The sequence below is a fragment of the Parasteatoda tepidariorum genome, chromosome 7 (assembly GCF_982258835.1).
Source record: "Parasteatoda tepidariorum strain Cologne lab strain chromosome 7, Ptep-v5.0, whole genome shotgun sequence".
NCBI lineage: Eukaryota > Metazoa > Arthropoda > Arachnida > Araneae > Theridiidae > Parasteatoda > Parasteatoda tepidariorum.
This window is the reverse complement of record NC_141761.1, coordinates 64854102-64870967: the sequence shown is the minus strand read 5'-3', so window position 1 is coordinate 64870967 and position 16866 is coordinate 64854102. Positions and strand designations below refer to the sequence as shown.

The window sequence follows — 16866 nt, the reverse complement described above, 5'->3', positions numbered from 1 at the left end:
CTATTTTATGTATCATTAAGCATTGGTTGGTTAGTCTTCACAAAAATAGTTTTAACATTCTGATTTGTTGGATCCCCAGCCATGCTGGCATTTGAGGTAATGACATGGCTGACTCTGCTGCCCGATCTGCTACGACTCCATTAAACCTATTAGTCCCCATTTCTGACATGAAGAATTATATACTAAATTATACATTCTTTGTGGCAGCAACACTGAGATTTACAAATTGAGAACAAACTGCATACAATTAAATCCACGTTAGAGCCTTGGCATACTCGACTGACTCATCTTCACTTGCTGTTTGCAAAACCGCCTCCTCGATGCGATACTTGTAACGTTTCACTTTCAATTCATCATATTTTAATCGCTCGCGCATGTTTAAACCAACAACGCTTAACCTTTTTAGAAAGCACAATTTTATGTATAAAAGACTTGTGAGATAAAAATCACCATCCTAATATCTCTGCATTTTTACACGCTATTGGAATTTTAAGTTGTATATAATTGTTTTATACTTCTTACCATTTTAGTAAATTTACCATGAAGTTTTATTGATTTTAATGTATGTAACTTTACAACATTGTTTTAAAATTTTCTCTATCTTATCTGATTTTATACATGTGCTGTACTTTACCTTTTAATCTGTTTTTAAAACCGTGTGTTTGGCGCTGTATGTCCTTTTTTTGGACCTTGTGCCACTAAACCCCACATTCAATTCAGTTCTACGTGTAATGAGAACGAAATGTCTTAATTAGATTGAATTCGATTGCTTTTTTAGAATAACCTTGACGGAGTTAATTAAACTTAATAATATTATCATCGTTGGTCTGACAACCCAGAGTGGTCCTTGGCCTTCTCTAGAACATTTCTCTATGTCGTTCACCTTTTTCCATGCCTTTGCTAGTTCAATACTCTGTTTCAAAATCTGCTTTAATGGTGTTCAGCAATCGAAGTTTTTTGGCGCCCCATAACTCTGCTACTAATTTTATTTTATGTGTAGGACAATTTGTATGTAAACGGCAAATAAGTCGCACAAATCTCATTCTGTTTAACTTCATAAATTGTTTTACATCAATGACTTCATAAATTTTGTAAATTTCTGTACTTGCTCTTCTGTAAAAATTGCCCGGTTTGACTCCATCAAAAGTATATTGGTGGTTGGGTTTTTTCAAAAATAGCTTTTTGCACACATGACTATATTATCTTTCTTTCGGCTTAGTCAAACTTTCGGATGCATAGGTTAGGACTAGACATATAATAATTTTGTACAATAGTAGTTTTATTTCATCCATTAAATTTATCCATTACCATAGCTGTAACTTTAAGGCATATGTGGATCAGTCAATGCTACTATTCTATTATAGGTGGATTTACTAAAGAATGCCCAATCAGATTTATTTTTGTTTCCACCACTTCTTAATCAGTGTTAAAGAAGTATAATTTAACAACTCAAATTTATTTTTAAATAATAATTCCCCATATTGTCCTGTTTTAAAAATATTTCTTCTTTAACAGCACTACAGCATAGTGAAGGCCAAGGCCTTCTCAGTCTGCCTCTTCCAGACAGTTGGACATGTAGCTTCATCTATTCACTCCCAATACTTATATAAACTTCTCCATGAATTAATTTCTTTCACTGCTCCAAAAAGTGACCAAAGGATTTTTCCTTCGAAAGCGAGTAATCTATTTTCTTCTGCTTTATTAAGCGTCCAAGTCTCACTGCCATACAAAATAATCGGCCCAATAAGTGCTTTATATAAACTTGAGTATTTTTTGAAATATGCAAAAGTATAAGTAAATGCGCAAAAACATTGATAAGTTTTTTTTCATAGATAATAAATCTTAGTCTTAAGTCCGACGCAAAAATATTGTGTCTTAGATTAATAAAAGCTTTTATTTTAAATATGGTTACTATTGAATGTTCATTTCATTAAGTTTGTAAATTTAAGCTATGCAAACTTTCGCTAGTGTACATAAAAAATTGCAACATTTTACAATTAAAAATATAAATTATTTAATACATTGTATTGATATATCTCTTATATTTACAAAACTTCATAAATCACTCAACTAGATATTAAAGTCAAATATTAAAAACAGAAAACTAATTTTCAACGAAAGTGTTTAAATGTAAACTTAAAATGTACAAATATTTTTCTTCTTGTCATATATACACAATCTATCCAAAGTTATTTACAAACATTCTTCAGAAGTTGGAAAAAAAGTTTGGCAAACTGAAGAGTCATTTGTTTTCATCCATAAATTATTGCACTATAGAGTATGCGTTTTATAAGTGGCAACTAACACTGAAGAGATGAACCTAGCCACTGAAATGAACAAAAGATAACAAATTCTTAGTTTAGCTTAAATATGGAATGTAAAAAAAACAGCTTTCCTCCACTATTAAATATGCAAAATGATAAGGGTGGATAAATAGTTAGGCATCTATATAGGTTTTTACTTATGAATAAGAAGCAAGCATAGATTATGAGATATGCATACAAGCATTAAATAATCCCAAGAAATTAACTGATTTAAAAAAATCATTCACTTCAAGAGTCGACAAGTCTACTGTTATTTGTTATTAATATTTTTTAAGCGAATGAAATTTTTCATCAAGTAATGCATACAAGTAGTTCTCTAAACAACATTTCGTGTTTCATTCTAAAATACTTATTTTTAAGTTGAAATTTAATTTTCTGTAAGCTTTTAAGAGCAAATTTTAATTCTGTCTGATGACAAGAATTAACATAAATGTTTGCAAACTATTTCAATGAATACCTTAAAATATTTTTTCTAACCAAAAATAAGTTATATTTTACGTCGTAAATTAATGTAAAGTAATGTTTTGTTGCTGGTCCAAATACAACGACTGAAACAGCACTATTATTTTAAGAGAAAATACATTAAGTACGGTAAACTTATTTATCCAAAAAATAATTCTTCAAATATTTAAAGCATTCTTATTGTTTTAGAAGTTTTCTTATATTTTCATTAAATATTTTTAAATAAAATGCTTACCTATTTCTTGCACATAAACAAGCGAAAGATTTAAAACGCATCCTTTTCAGCCTTGTATGACTTTAAAATTTTATTTAGCATTAAAATGAGATTAATTTCCTGATTTAAATGACTAATATCATATAAATTAACAAATAAATTTCAAGTACATTAAAAAATACAGGTACAAAACTTTTTTTTTAGATTACCGATTTTTTTTATTATAAATTTTTTTAAAAATAAAAGTACTCAAGAAACTATGCAATTAGAAAGCTTAATATGATATCTATTTCAACATTTTAAAATTTCTTTTGATATGTTTGAAATATATATTTTTTTCGTTCTTTACTTAACAAAAACAAACTAAAGTCCTTCAGATTCTCCCCGTATAATCAACTTACAAAGGCTTTTTAATTACTTTTTAGTTCAGATTACTTTTTAAGAACATTTTAAATTCAAGGAAATCGTTGAATAATATTTTTTCAAATAATTCAAAGAAATTCTAATGCATAACCAAACCACGTGAAATGTTCCTATTTTTTCTGTTCGCCATATGAAAGATTTAAAAAAGCATGCATTAACATAATTACACAAATTTTATTTATATCACCAGTCAAAATACAAGACAGATAGTTCATCAGGCAACCTATATATCCTATGCTGAATAATAACAAAGGAATAATTACATAGAATAAATAATAATAGAGGTGAATAATAATGATCTAGGTAAGGAATGATAGAATAAATAATAATCTAGGTAAGGAATGATAGAATAAATAATAATCTAGGTAAGGAATGATAGAATAAATAATAATCTAGGTAAAGAATGATAGAATAAATAATAATCTAGGTAAAGAATGATAGAATAAATAATAATCTAGGTAAGGAATGATAGAATAAATAATAATACGGGTAAATAATATAAATGATAATGGAGGTAAACTTACAAGGGAGGTCAATTTGACAGCTTTCATTATATAATATAGAATGATAAGAGATTATTACTGTAATTGATAAGCAATCATAAAATCTATATCCTTCTAACATGAAATTAAAAAGTGCTTATTAATAAAAAAAATTAGATGTCTTTGAAACAATAAAAAGATGCCTTATACCGTAACCTTTATAGAATAAGCAGCATAGATTAGTTTTACCATACTCTTGAATATTAATATTTAATAAATGTTTATATTGCATTAATTTATTACTAAGTATATGTTAAGTTATGAAACAAAATATAATTCATTTTCATAAAACCAACTTCTCTCGTTTAAACAAGAGATTTTTCTGGAATATTTAAGGTGATAGTATATTTTTTTATTTTGGATTTTAAAGAAAATTTCACAATAATTTTGACCAAACGTTATCAATTTAAACAAATAGTTAAGAACTTATAATACTATAAAAAAGCTTTTAAATGCTGACAAAATTAACAAAGATTACTATGAAACAAAGATTAGTTTGTTTTTATTTTGCTAACTCTTTAAATATTCTAGGCTAAATATTCTATTCTAAAAATATTTCTAAATATTCTAGGCTAAATATTCCATTCTAAAAATATTTCTAAATATTCTAGGCTAAATATTCTATTCTAAAAATATTTCTAAATATTCTAGGCTAAATATTCTATTCTAAAAATATTTCGAAATATTCTAGATCTGTGGTGGCTCAGGGGATAGAGCGCTCGCTTTCCAATGAGGTGCACGAGTTAAGAATCCCAGCGATGACTGGTCGATACAAATTCCGTACCCGGCTCTCACCGCCCGCTGTGCTGACGTAAAATATAATTAGTGGTAGACGGATCATGAGTTTGAATCCCCTTGCCATCAGGTTAACCATGGGAGGTTTTATTTGTTGTTTTTTTTTTCTTTTTCCATGAATCGCAAATGCGGGTTAGTGCGCCATCAAAAAGTCTTCACCGAAGACAAATTTTTCCCAATATTTGATCCAGGAGTTCCCTTGTTTCCTGGATTTAGTTCAAAATTACAAGGTTACGCAGTTGAATATTATTAGTAGTAAACCAAAAATTGGGTCGACTGTCCATCGACGGTTATAAAATATTCTAGGGAGCTAGTACTTCTTTGTTGGCATCTATGAGTACTGCACTTAAAAAATACGTAACTATCGTATTATTAACTTAATGAAAAGATAAGATTTTAATAAAAGTTTAGGGTACATTTCTTACCTCCTTAAGATTTACTTTCACATAACCGTTTTGCAAAGGATCTCGTTTTTCAAAGGCCCCTATAGTTTTAAAAAAAGACAAACTGTTAAAAATGTAATCAAGTGTTTCTAATATTTATAAATTGAGAACAATTTAAAGTCAATGAGCAATCTATGCAATGATTTAATAAATACAAATATAAATTCAAAAAGTTTCCTGGAGACATAATCGATTGAAAAATGCTTTACACTTTTAGATGTGAGTAGAGAGTCACAATCTCGATTCCGAGTCTAATTATATATCTATTTTAGCAGAGCAAAAGCCCATTAAATTTGCCATGACTTACGCTCTCTTGTTGATGTGTATTGGTGAGTATTGTAAGTGAAGTTATATCTCTTTAGCCCCACGCGATCAGGTCATTAAATATTGTTATATTGGTTATGTGTTGTGGATCGAACTTTAGCCTCTCAAAATCGGGAACAAAAAATGCTGAGTGAGCCATTTGAAATAGTGAATAAACATGCTTCAATAAATAAGCGGATAGAGGAAGTATGTAACACGAAATTTTTTTATGATCGACTTTAAAGTGCCTCATACTTTTATATTCCTGCTTTATAACACGTATAGCTTAGTTGAACAATTTATTTCAAAATACCGGAACTTTTATACACAAAAACAAAAAACAAATATTTTGTATTAAATCAAGCAGGATATATATATTTAATTATTAACTGCTATTTATAACTTCATTTTATTGTTGTTTTTCTTCTGCATAATCACTGAAATCCATCTAGTTACAAAATGGCAAAGTTTAATAAGAACTTTCAGTGACAAATAAAAGATTTTCTATAAATTTTCGATGCTGCATTCAAATATGTTCGTTGTTTCCACTCGTTAAAAAAAATATGTTCTTCGACTAAGGAATAATTCTTTTTGGATAGAATATTAGCTTAGAATTAAAGCCATTCTAATGAGCTATTGGAGGCAGTTAGAAATTTATCCTTGCGGTGATCCGAAGATAATAATGGTCTTAACCACAATTAAGCAGATGCTCATAACAATCACCCACGGGGCATCAAATCCTGCTTCCTGCCTTTCGGTCTACACTGCCATGCCATCTCTTTTTTTCCAGCCGATATTGTGAAACGGAGATTGAATGAAAAGGTCTACGACTATTGTAAACTAGGCTTAGTGTACAAAACCATTGTAGGGAAAGATTTGAGTACTCGCTTTAAGAGGGCACTATACCGCAGAAGAAACCCTTCATGCTAAATTTTGTTTCACCTAGACTAATTTAAAATTTAGAAAAAATTATTTCAGGTAATCCCATAGTAAATCAGGAAGTTTCAAAATGCTAACAAATTTTCCCAGTGTTATATGGTTTACGCATTGGTAAAGTAATCCTAGAGAAATTTGTTGACATTTTAATATTTTGAATTGTTTTCCAATTTTTGAAACTTCATGTTTTACTTGAGATTTGCCTGAACTCACTCTACTCTCACCTTCAAATTTTAAATTAATAATGAAGGTGAAGCAGAATTTGATTTGAAAAGTTTCTCCCGCTGTCTTTATAACGCGTTTGTTGACGATCTCGCGCTAGCATGTGATAGTGACCAGAGCCTACTGTCCAAGACCTGGAGATAAGTTCCAGGTCTGGCAGTAGAAAACATGTCTCCAATTAAGGTTTCCTCCGTTTATAATTTTATTTTCTAACGAGTTTTATAAATTTTACGAGTCGAAATATTTCTTTTAAGTCAAAAATTATTTTTTTGTTGGTAATAATGAAAAACTAGAAATATAACATTTGATAGGAAATAATAACTTTAAGGAATAATTTTACTAGAAAATATATTTGGGACACGAAAACAGAACTTATATCACAAACTGAAAGGAGAATGAAATAAACCGACTGAGCTTTTGCGACACTTTTCACTAGTTGCTTTCCCTTGTAAAAAACCAACATGTTTTTTCTTCGTTGTTAAATCTGTGTATATTAAGAAGACACTATACCACGGAAAAACATTTCATGGCATATTTCCTTTCACCAAAATAAGAGATTTAAAATTTAAAGTATAGAAAAAGCATGCTCAGGTAAAGCATGAAGTTTCTAAAAATTTAGAAATATCAAAATTCAAACAATATACAGCAGGTGAAATATTAAATAAATAATCCCACGAAATTGAAGCAGTAAGATATTATTTACTAACAAAAGACTACTTCTTCTCATGCACGTCTGTCAAGACTTGAAAATAGGTACCTGTTTTTGAGAGCTTGTAACACGTCGATTGTAATTTCCGAATTGTATATTTTTGAATCGAATAAAGTTTTAATACAGTTTATGAAGTTTTTTAAGTAATATATCGTATGTTTATTTAAGATAATACAGTGGAAAAGTAATTCTAATTTATATTTTGAAACATTTTTTCAGAATTTTACCTCACTTTTTCCTAAATTTTAAACTATCATGAAACAGAACCAGCCATGAAAAGTTACTAATCACGATAATTTTCAAGTTTCGATACAAAATTACTCAAAGCGAAACACACGGTCTGTTTCAATGAAAACGAATGAAAATATCAGCCATAAAAAATCATGCATAAAAATTCGCCGTTTTTCTCTAGGCAATTTTACAGCTTTTTTCAAAGGTCTCTTAATGTTTAAAAAATTTAATTCCTTTTTACCAACGTTAAGAGCTTTTTATTGAAGATAGGATTCAGACAACATTCAGAGAGTCTCAGAAGAAATAACTTATCTGAATTCAGAACTCAAAATCAAAAGAAAACATTTTGTTTGATGTGAACATTTTCGGTTAATCAATTCTCGTTCAAAAGAGTGGAATAACTTACTGAATGAGGTAGATAAATGAAGAATACACGATACGAAATCTCCAAAACGCAGCGTCCCATCTTTTCTCATATACCTAAAAGCAAGTAGGGATAATGTTTCTGTATTGACTTGAAAACCTGAAAAAAAGGAACATAAGTTTTTTTCTTCAAGTTTTATTACACAAACTTTTAAAGTAACTAATTCTGCGCACGAATTTACTGAGCATCTCAAAATAATAGAGAAAACATAAAAAGTATAAAAACAAGAGTTTACTTCTTGATTTTATTATATCAAGCTATTGAAAAAGTGCATGCCTGATTTGAAGCCTAATAAAATCAAAAAATTTTATGATAATAAGCATCTCTTGCGTATTTTTTTTATTATTCTCTGTGTAACTTTCTCCAATCATTTTTTCATTTTCGTAAAGAAATTGTATGGTTTTTCGTCAAAATAAGCCATAAGAATGTTTTTGATTTCTTTCACAAAAGGATTTGCTGCCATTAAAAAATCTTTTGTAGAGAGCAAAATTTATGAAAATCTGAAGAAAAAGAAGGTTAAGTGAATACGAAGTTTTTTTTAATCTCCTTAATTCTTTGCAGCGTCAGTTGAACGACAATTAGTGAATATAGTGAAAAAAATATATACATTTTCCATTGGCCAAAAAACATCGACGTTTTGCTTCAATTTCAGCATGAAGTTAATTGCTTATGGCTCAGTTTATTCATGCTATACTGTAATCTTAATGACCGCGCAACAACCAAAATGTTTGAAGTCATAAAATATTGCCCTAATAATCGTTGATAGTCGAAAGATATATTGATTTTTGAAATAAATTTATTTCTTCCTACCACATAATTGCCAAGAAAAATCGAACTGTATAACAGGATAACTATCTTCGTTTAATTGTCTACATTTTATCAGTTATGTAATTCGGCATTACATTGCTTTACATCACAAATGTAAGGAAATATATTAATCTCTCTCCTACCTTTATCTTTGTTGGGCATTTAAAAAAAAAACTTCGCTATATGCATTCATAATTTAAAGAAACATTTTAATTGTTTCGAGCCATTTCACAAGTTTCTATTCTGTTATGAATCATCTGTTTTCAATCGATTAAGTCGGAATTCTTAAATCCTACATTTTAAGGAATGGTTGCAACAAACTCTTGACGCCCGGTGGCTGAGTGGTAGCGTTTCGCCCTCTCGTGCCACAGGTCCTTGGTTCGATCCTTGGGCCGGGCAAGGTTGACTCAGCCTTTCATCCCTTTTCAGTGGGTCGATAAAATGAGTACCAAGCATGCTTGGGAACTAAACACTGGGGGTTCCGCGTTTGGCTGACTATCTAACTGAAACACCAGCTTTTGCACCCCTGAGTCCAAAGTCAAGAAAACTGAGATAGACACAGTAGACCTTGGACCTCCATGGGCTATCGAGCCACTGAGTTTATATTAGATGAATCAATATATGTATTTTCTACGGAAATTATATAACTGATAATCAGTTGGATTTCTATTACATAATTTTAATTATTTCTGGATAATTTTAAGCACTAATCATGGATGGGTAACGACTGAACTTTAACCAGCATGATCAAAATTAAAACAGCATTCATTTGAAAATTATAAAAGCAGGGCAATGCAGTTCCTAATAATAAAAGGTAAAATTCTCTATTTGAGATAGAGCAGATTTTACAATTTCATTTAAAAATTAAAATCAATGAATAAAGCTGGTACTATTTCAGGATTTATTACTAAAAGTACTGGCCGAGTACAATAGACTTTCTTGAGACGTACAGATAGAGCGTACAGATAGCCATACTCAACACAAGATTTAACCAACTCTAGCATAAAATATATCATAGATGTGTAGGGATACAATAGTATACATACCGACATCAAATAGTGCATCTCTCAGTTTCTCCGCTCTTAAAACACTCGTTGTCCCTTTGGTGTGATTTCTAAATATTACCTAGAGGTTAAAAAAATTAATTAGAGTATTTAAAAAAAAAATTCTGTTTCGTAAATATGTCCTTTACAAATTTTGGAATGTTTAATTAAATTTAAGAGTAAGATTTTCTCTATCGCGCTATATTTCCTAGATATAAGAAGAATGCAAGTAAAAGCAACCAATGCTCATGCTAATGACGCTGACAACATCATGATGTGAGTTTTACAGTTGAGGAGGTTAAGCCTTGATGATTCTTTAGAATCAACAACTTGTTACTGCAGGAGAGAGCTTTTTTTTTTACAAATTATAACAATGTATACTTGATAACAATGTATATAACATGTTCAAACATAACTAAATCTAACAATAAAAGTATCTGTCAATGTTTTTTTTCTATAACTCGTTTGGAGTCTCGGGCAGTGGTACTTAATCATAAAAAAATCTCCTTAAGAAATACCGCTCAATGGATACAGAGCAATGGCCCTGTGCATTAAAAAAACATCACTGTAGGGAAGAACGGGCAAAGGTAAACCAGGTAGACATAATTAGCTAATTTTTATCCAAATAATTCTGAAATTCTTTTAGAACTGCTACTGTAAATAAACACTGACTTTTTTAACTTAAATTTAAAAAAAATAATAATAAAGATCTGAATTGAATTGTTCTGCGTCGCTTAATTGGTTGCAAGGACTTATCGTTGTTGCACGTGTGCTAACTTTTGTGAAAATATACAGTGAGTAATTTTAAACATCTTGAAATTGAAATGCCGTTCGGACGAATGAGAATACGTAGGCTTAAAATATGTAAGCATTCTTATTTATGTTTACATATGAATGTAAACATTAATAAGAATATATTTTTTTTACATAATTAATATGCCAGAAAAATCAATATGTTTACAATTAGTATATTGTAAGTAATAATAATCAAATAAATAAAACTAGGAGGCTTCGCCCCCTGCTCGCTGGCGCTTGCCAACCCCTGGAACTGCTTTCGCAGTTCATTTCGGATGGCTTCGCAATCCGATGCTCGCTTTCCTCGCTCATTGGATACGTTCTTAACGTCTAGCTTTTGTATACTTTTTTAAACACTGAAGTTCCGAAAACTTTTCACTGTAGAAAATTCTAAACCTGTGCATTTCAATATTAATTTGAAATTGCAAACAGTTCACATATTTTTCGTAATCACATTATTCTAAATTTCAGTTGTTGAGAAAAGTAACAGTTGTAAGTTTTGTTTTAAAGTCTTTCCCACCAGAGGTCTAAGACCATGTGTTGTAAAACAATATGAAATAGTACTGAACGCCGGATGTAAAGCATCAGCTTCGATGAAGATAATTTTGTGAGAATTTTTTTGATAATTCGGTGAGAATTCACCCAGCCAACCATATGATACTCACTACGTGCTATTCCCCGCCGAAGTCTATCAATTAAAACGTATTAGCGTTTTATATAAAATAGATTAGCCATATAATGCTCACTACGTGCTCTTGCGCGCCGAAGCCTATCAATTAAAAATAAAAACTGTTGCCTACGCGAGAAAAGAAATATCATCGGTTTTATTGATACATACGTACGTATTAGCGTTTTATATAATACTAGGAGGCTCCGCCCCCTGCTCGCTAACGCTCGCCAACCCCCGAGAATTGCTACGCAATCCTATGTGGTTCACGCCGTGAACCATGGCTCGCTGCGCTCGCTCGCCAATGAACACAATGTTCTAGCACAAAGACATAATATATTATCATCAAAGACATAGTATTTTATTATCAAAGACATAGTATTTTATCATCAAAGACATAGTATTGTACTTATGTAGAATTCTACCAATGTTCTTATTGGCTTTTAAAAAAGTATATTAGCTATTTAGATTGTACATGGTGAAAAAATCGAAACATTAGCTAAATAAGAAACATATTAGCAAAATAAATTATCAAATATTGCTTCACTAATATTCTGCATTTTAAAGCGTGAAAATTCAATGTATAAATAAACGCGAATTATAAAAAAATTCAATGCATTCAATACAAACACTTAAACGTTTTTTAGACGTTTAGGTAACTCCCAGTAGAAAAATATCAATTCAACAGCGGCCTTTTAAAGCATTCTCACTTCAATTAATTAATGAATTCCTAATTGAGTTTAAATTAAATATTGTCATGTATTTAGTGCATGAATCTGAATTGAACAACCTGATAATGCTCACTCTGGTTATTGTTATCTGGTTGCTCACTACGTGCTCTTGCGCACCGAATCCTATCAATTAAAAATGAAAACTGTTGCCAACGCGAGAAAAGAAATATCATCGGTTTTATTGATACATACATACGTACGTATTAGCGTTTTATATAATATAGATAGATAATTCGTGACTGTTAAATACAGTATTTACTTAGTTAGTATTATGCCAGTCTGTGAATTTGTGATGATGTTATGATGCTGTTTCCATGACAGCGCCAATTTGAAACAATGAAAATCTACATTTTTCAGGATTGCATGAGAATGACTTAACGTAGAGGGATTTAAAATATCGCAAAATGATCCAAAAATTTTCCAAAATCTGTATCAAAAAACGCCCTACTAATCGTTAAAGCCATACAAAGATATATAAAGGAAAAAACAACGAAATTTAGTATTTTTTATAGTGCGTCCCAGCTGCCCTTAAAATGATGATTGCTTGCAAACCATCCATAAAAATTTGCAAACTGTCGACAGAAACACGAACCAAATCGGTGATCCCGTTCTCGAGTTGTTAACGAATAATCATACACACAGATTTTAGCTTTTATGTACCTGTAAGGTATACAAATTTTTGCAATATTTTTAATTATGTAACTTGAAATGACTAATTCCCAAAATTGACAGAAATCGATCGGATAGTTATTGAGAAATTATTTTTAAATATAAAGTTTTAGAAATTCAGGAACTATTGTATATACATATATTGTCAGAATATTTAACTTAATATGTGGAAAAATATTACACGTTAGCAGTTTTGCACGTGATGTGTAGAAAAATAATGAAACTCACCTGCCAGTGTTTAAGACTACACATCAAGTTCTTGTAGTCAGAAAATCTAATTCTTCCATTTCCAGTTGTCTGAAATGCTTCTTAAGGTTTCATACATACATTGACAATCAGCAAGTTTTAGCAATATTATAAAAAAATAGTAAAATATAATTTATTAGTCTGTGCAAAAATTGCACACGCAGAAAAAATTCAATGTTACCTGTAAAACAATTTATATTTTAAATATTAACTTTGTATATTATTATATATATATTCCAAGCTTCAAAATGATCTGGGTCGATCCTCGTTAAGACTAAAACTATTAGCATGAATATTTCGCTTAAGACGAAGAAAATCAATTTTCCCATCACGATAGTTTGGAAAACAAAAATAATTGCATTGTTTAGTTTAAAGATTTAAAAAAAAAAAAAACCCGCTTAAGACAAAGTAAGTATTACACCTATACATCGCTGTTCCTTACTCAGTGACCTACTTGAAGCAAATTAATCGCTTTTTTTTTAAGTCTAAATGAGTGAGGACTACGCATTTGTTCTTTGAATCGAGATGGTCGCTCTCCGTTAGTATATATCAATTTGCAATTTTTACCTCACCGATTGGACATGTGAGGGGGTTTTGACGTCCGGGTGAGTGGAGCTGACTTAGGTGGCGATTCTGACGAAAGTGTAAAGATTTACTTTCTTTTGCAACTAATAGTGATATTCTTTTGTGAGCGTTTCAGTTAGTTACTGACATGTAGATAATTTTCTTAACACTAGTAGAAAACAAGTATGAAAAAATTTATCTTTGTCTGGAAAACAAGAAGATTTCATGTGCTGTTAGTGTTTGAACTAATAAAAAATCAGCAATCGCAAAGTATGGAATTGATAAGATTCGAGAACAAATTGAAATGGCTTGATGTGAAAAAGATAGAGACTATTGTGTAGGTTATTTCGTGTCTTTCAATGAAGTAACAGCTGCTTTAAAACTGTTCGGTTGCTTCTATTTCTTCTAGGGGAAAAAAAGAAGAAAGAAATGCTTTGAGCAACTGGGAAAAATGTGATTTTTTTTTTTACAAAGAAATGGAATACATAATCTTTTTAAAGTCTAACTTAAAGAGGTAAAATTATTTTTAAATTTTACTTACCATTTATTATATTTAGTTCTCAACAGAAATCATTTAAATTCTTTGATAAATTTGCTTTAATGATTTGTTTTATATAATCGACCTTTATGCCTATTGCTGTTTTGCAGGTTTCTCCGAAAAAGAATTTTGCTTCTTCTCGACTTCGTATTAACGAAGTTCGCCTGTATATTACTCAGTACTTTATTAATATTCGAATTTTTCTGACCTGGTTGAAATTTTCATGTAATTTCTCATACTTATGCGCTTGACCTATTCAAAACAGTTATTTTTAAATAATTTTATAGAAATGAAACATAACTATGAATAAAAATAAAGGATACATCTAATGCTAAAACAACTTGACGGCAGACTTCTAATGTGGCACAGCTTTTCACATAATCTGTAAAACGAATGAGATACAAAATTAACTTTCGTGTTGGCAAAAATTAAACAATTAAGCTCAAGTACTGAGGCATAAAAATTGCAATTCATACAATTAGTTTACGTGCACCTCATTTGAAGACACTCTGTGTACAGATGTTATAGTTTAAAATTGTTTCGGTTATTTTAAAGACCATGATCAAGTCACTCTGAAATTACTTCAATTTATTTCAGTGTAAATTCTGCCACACTATAATTTACGTTAAAATAAATGAAAAAACAAAGAATACAATTTATGGATGAAGCTTAAGTAAACTTAATATTTTTGAGAAACTTATAAAGCAGAATTGGGATGTAATGTCTAACATATCTAAACAAAAATCATTTACACCAATATTTAATTATTATTTAATAAAAATGAAGAGGACTTGACTACAAAAACAATTAAAAAATCTTAATTATTCAAAAAAGAACAAATAATTTACCTATTTACGCTTATAAAATGATACACAACTTTTTTAATATACATCCAACCAATAGAGCTGAAACATATCAGTGACCCTTTAGCAATCCATCAACTGTTTTCCCCTAACAAAAACAAACATTCCCCCATTCATTCTTTTTAGTGTTCGGAATCAATTGATTAATTGATGCACTATTGAAAACCGTGTATAATAAAACATATTCAAGTGACGTCAGCCCAGGCCTAATTACAACGACCAAATCCAGTGTATATATAAAAAAAGAACTGGGTACCAATTTAGATCTCATTAATTTTTTAATCTGATTGCTTGGTTGCGTACTAATGTTTCGAAGTAGCGACCGGTAAGATGCAAAACAGTGTACAAAGTATTAAAATGTGATGAATCGTGAGTAAAACGTTGCAATCGTTGCACTTGGGAGGAGGCTCTCCAAATAGCAAATGAAGGTGTGTAAGTCGAGTATGTCCTACTCGCAAGCGGGTGAGTTTGACATCTGTCCTGCGCATGTGCAGTGCAGGCCAAGGCTCCAAAGTAGGTTTAACAGAATGTAATTTGTTTTCGCCTTGCAGGTCCCAGTGTTGCTGCCATAAACACTGAAAAAGTTTGCGAATGTGGTTTTTTAAATCAGAAAATGGGACAGATAATGTTATTGGAGAAGAGGCAGATCGTGCAGCAGAATCAGCTTTGTCATTTCCTTTAATACCTACATGACTGGGAATCCAGCAAAATAAAATTTTAAAACCCTTCTTGTATAGAGAAGTCAATATATGTTGAATAAAAATTAAAATTGGATGAGCTTCGTTTCTCACATGTTCTAACTGTCTTAAAACACTCAAACTATCCAAGTATATACAAAATTTTCTAGCCGAATGCGAAGAAATGAGTCTTAAAGCTAAAAGGATAGCAAATGCTTCCGCTGTAAAAACAGAGCAAATTACAGGAATGTCGTAGCTGTAAGTAATATTAGCCACAACAATCCCACAACCAACATGTCCAGGGGAACTTAGATCCATCTGTAAAAACTGCTATGTATTGTATATACTGATGACGATGGAAAGTGAACAGCTGTTGAAAAATGCTAGGTGAGACATTAGATTTACTGTATGAGACAAATGAACAATCAAGATAATATGATGAAATAGTCCATGGTTGGATGAGAAAGTAATTTACAGATTGTGATGGCATATCACAAAAATCCAAAGTCTGAATGAGTGATCGCATGCGAGAGTTAAAAGGTGGTATATATGAGGGTCGTGCATCATATAATTCAATAAATAAATTCAATAGCAAGATTCTTAGTGCACACAATGAGGCATCCTACGAAAAAATTAATAACCCACATTACATGAAACTTCCACCTCACATCAAGCAACTAATCTCTCACAGAAATAACATACGTAAACACTGGAGAAGATCTCTTGATCCCCACTTAAAAAACCTTATAAATAACATTAATAAAAATATCAAAAAACTATGCCAAGAGCACAGAAATGAATCTTGGTCAAATAAACTTGAAACTCTGAACACAGAGGACCACTCCCTATACAAACTCACAAAAAATTTTAAAACAGATAAAACTATTAATAAACCAATACATGGAAAAAACGGACTAGTGTTTTCGGCCCTTGAAAAGGCCGAAGCTTCCGCTGACTCCATGGAGGAACAGTTTACTGAAAACACTAACAATATAGATGAGGACTTTGAAGAAATAATATTAAGAGAAAACAGACAATATTTTAATACTACCTCACCAAACGATGGCCTTAGCCATACAAATAGCAATGAAACTTTCATGATTATTAAAAAACTAAAGCAAAACAAAGCACCTGGAGGTGATAAAATCACTAATAAAATGATAAAGGCCATTCCTGATAATTATATAACCGAACTAGTAAATATCTTTAACTACTGTATTTCCAATTGCTACTTTCCA

General features: G+C 30.7%; 1 protein-coding gene across 3 annotated transcripts in view; it reads right to left on the bottom strand.

Annotated features, from left to right (window-relative positions):
• Nucleotides 1-1989: 1989 nt before the first annotated feature.
• CalpC (calpain C) overlaps nt 1990-16866 on the bottom strand; it is a 77389-nt gene continuing 62512 nt past the window's right edge. For all 3 annotated transcript variants that reach the window (XM_016068654.3, XM_016068653.3, XM_021147026.4), the window contains exons 16-21: nt 14412-14470; nt 12969-13037; nt 9882-9960; nt 8011-8127; nt 5186-5244; nt 1990-2327 (exon numbers count right to left, since the gene is read on the bottom strand). In XM_016068654.3, coding sequence (XP_015924140.1) covers nt 2301-2327; nt 5186-5244; nt 8011-8127; nt 9882-9960; nt 12969-13037; nt 14412-14470 — 410 coding nt within the window. In that variant the 3' untranslated portion in view covers nt 1990-2300. The remainder of the gene's footprint in view (nt 2328-5185; nt 5245-8010; nt 8128-9881; nt 9961-12968; nt 13038-14411; nt 14471-16866) is intronic.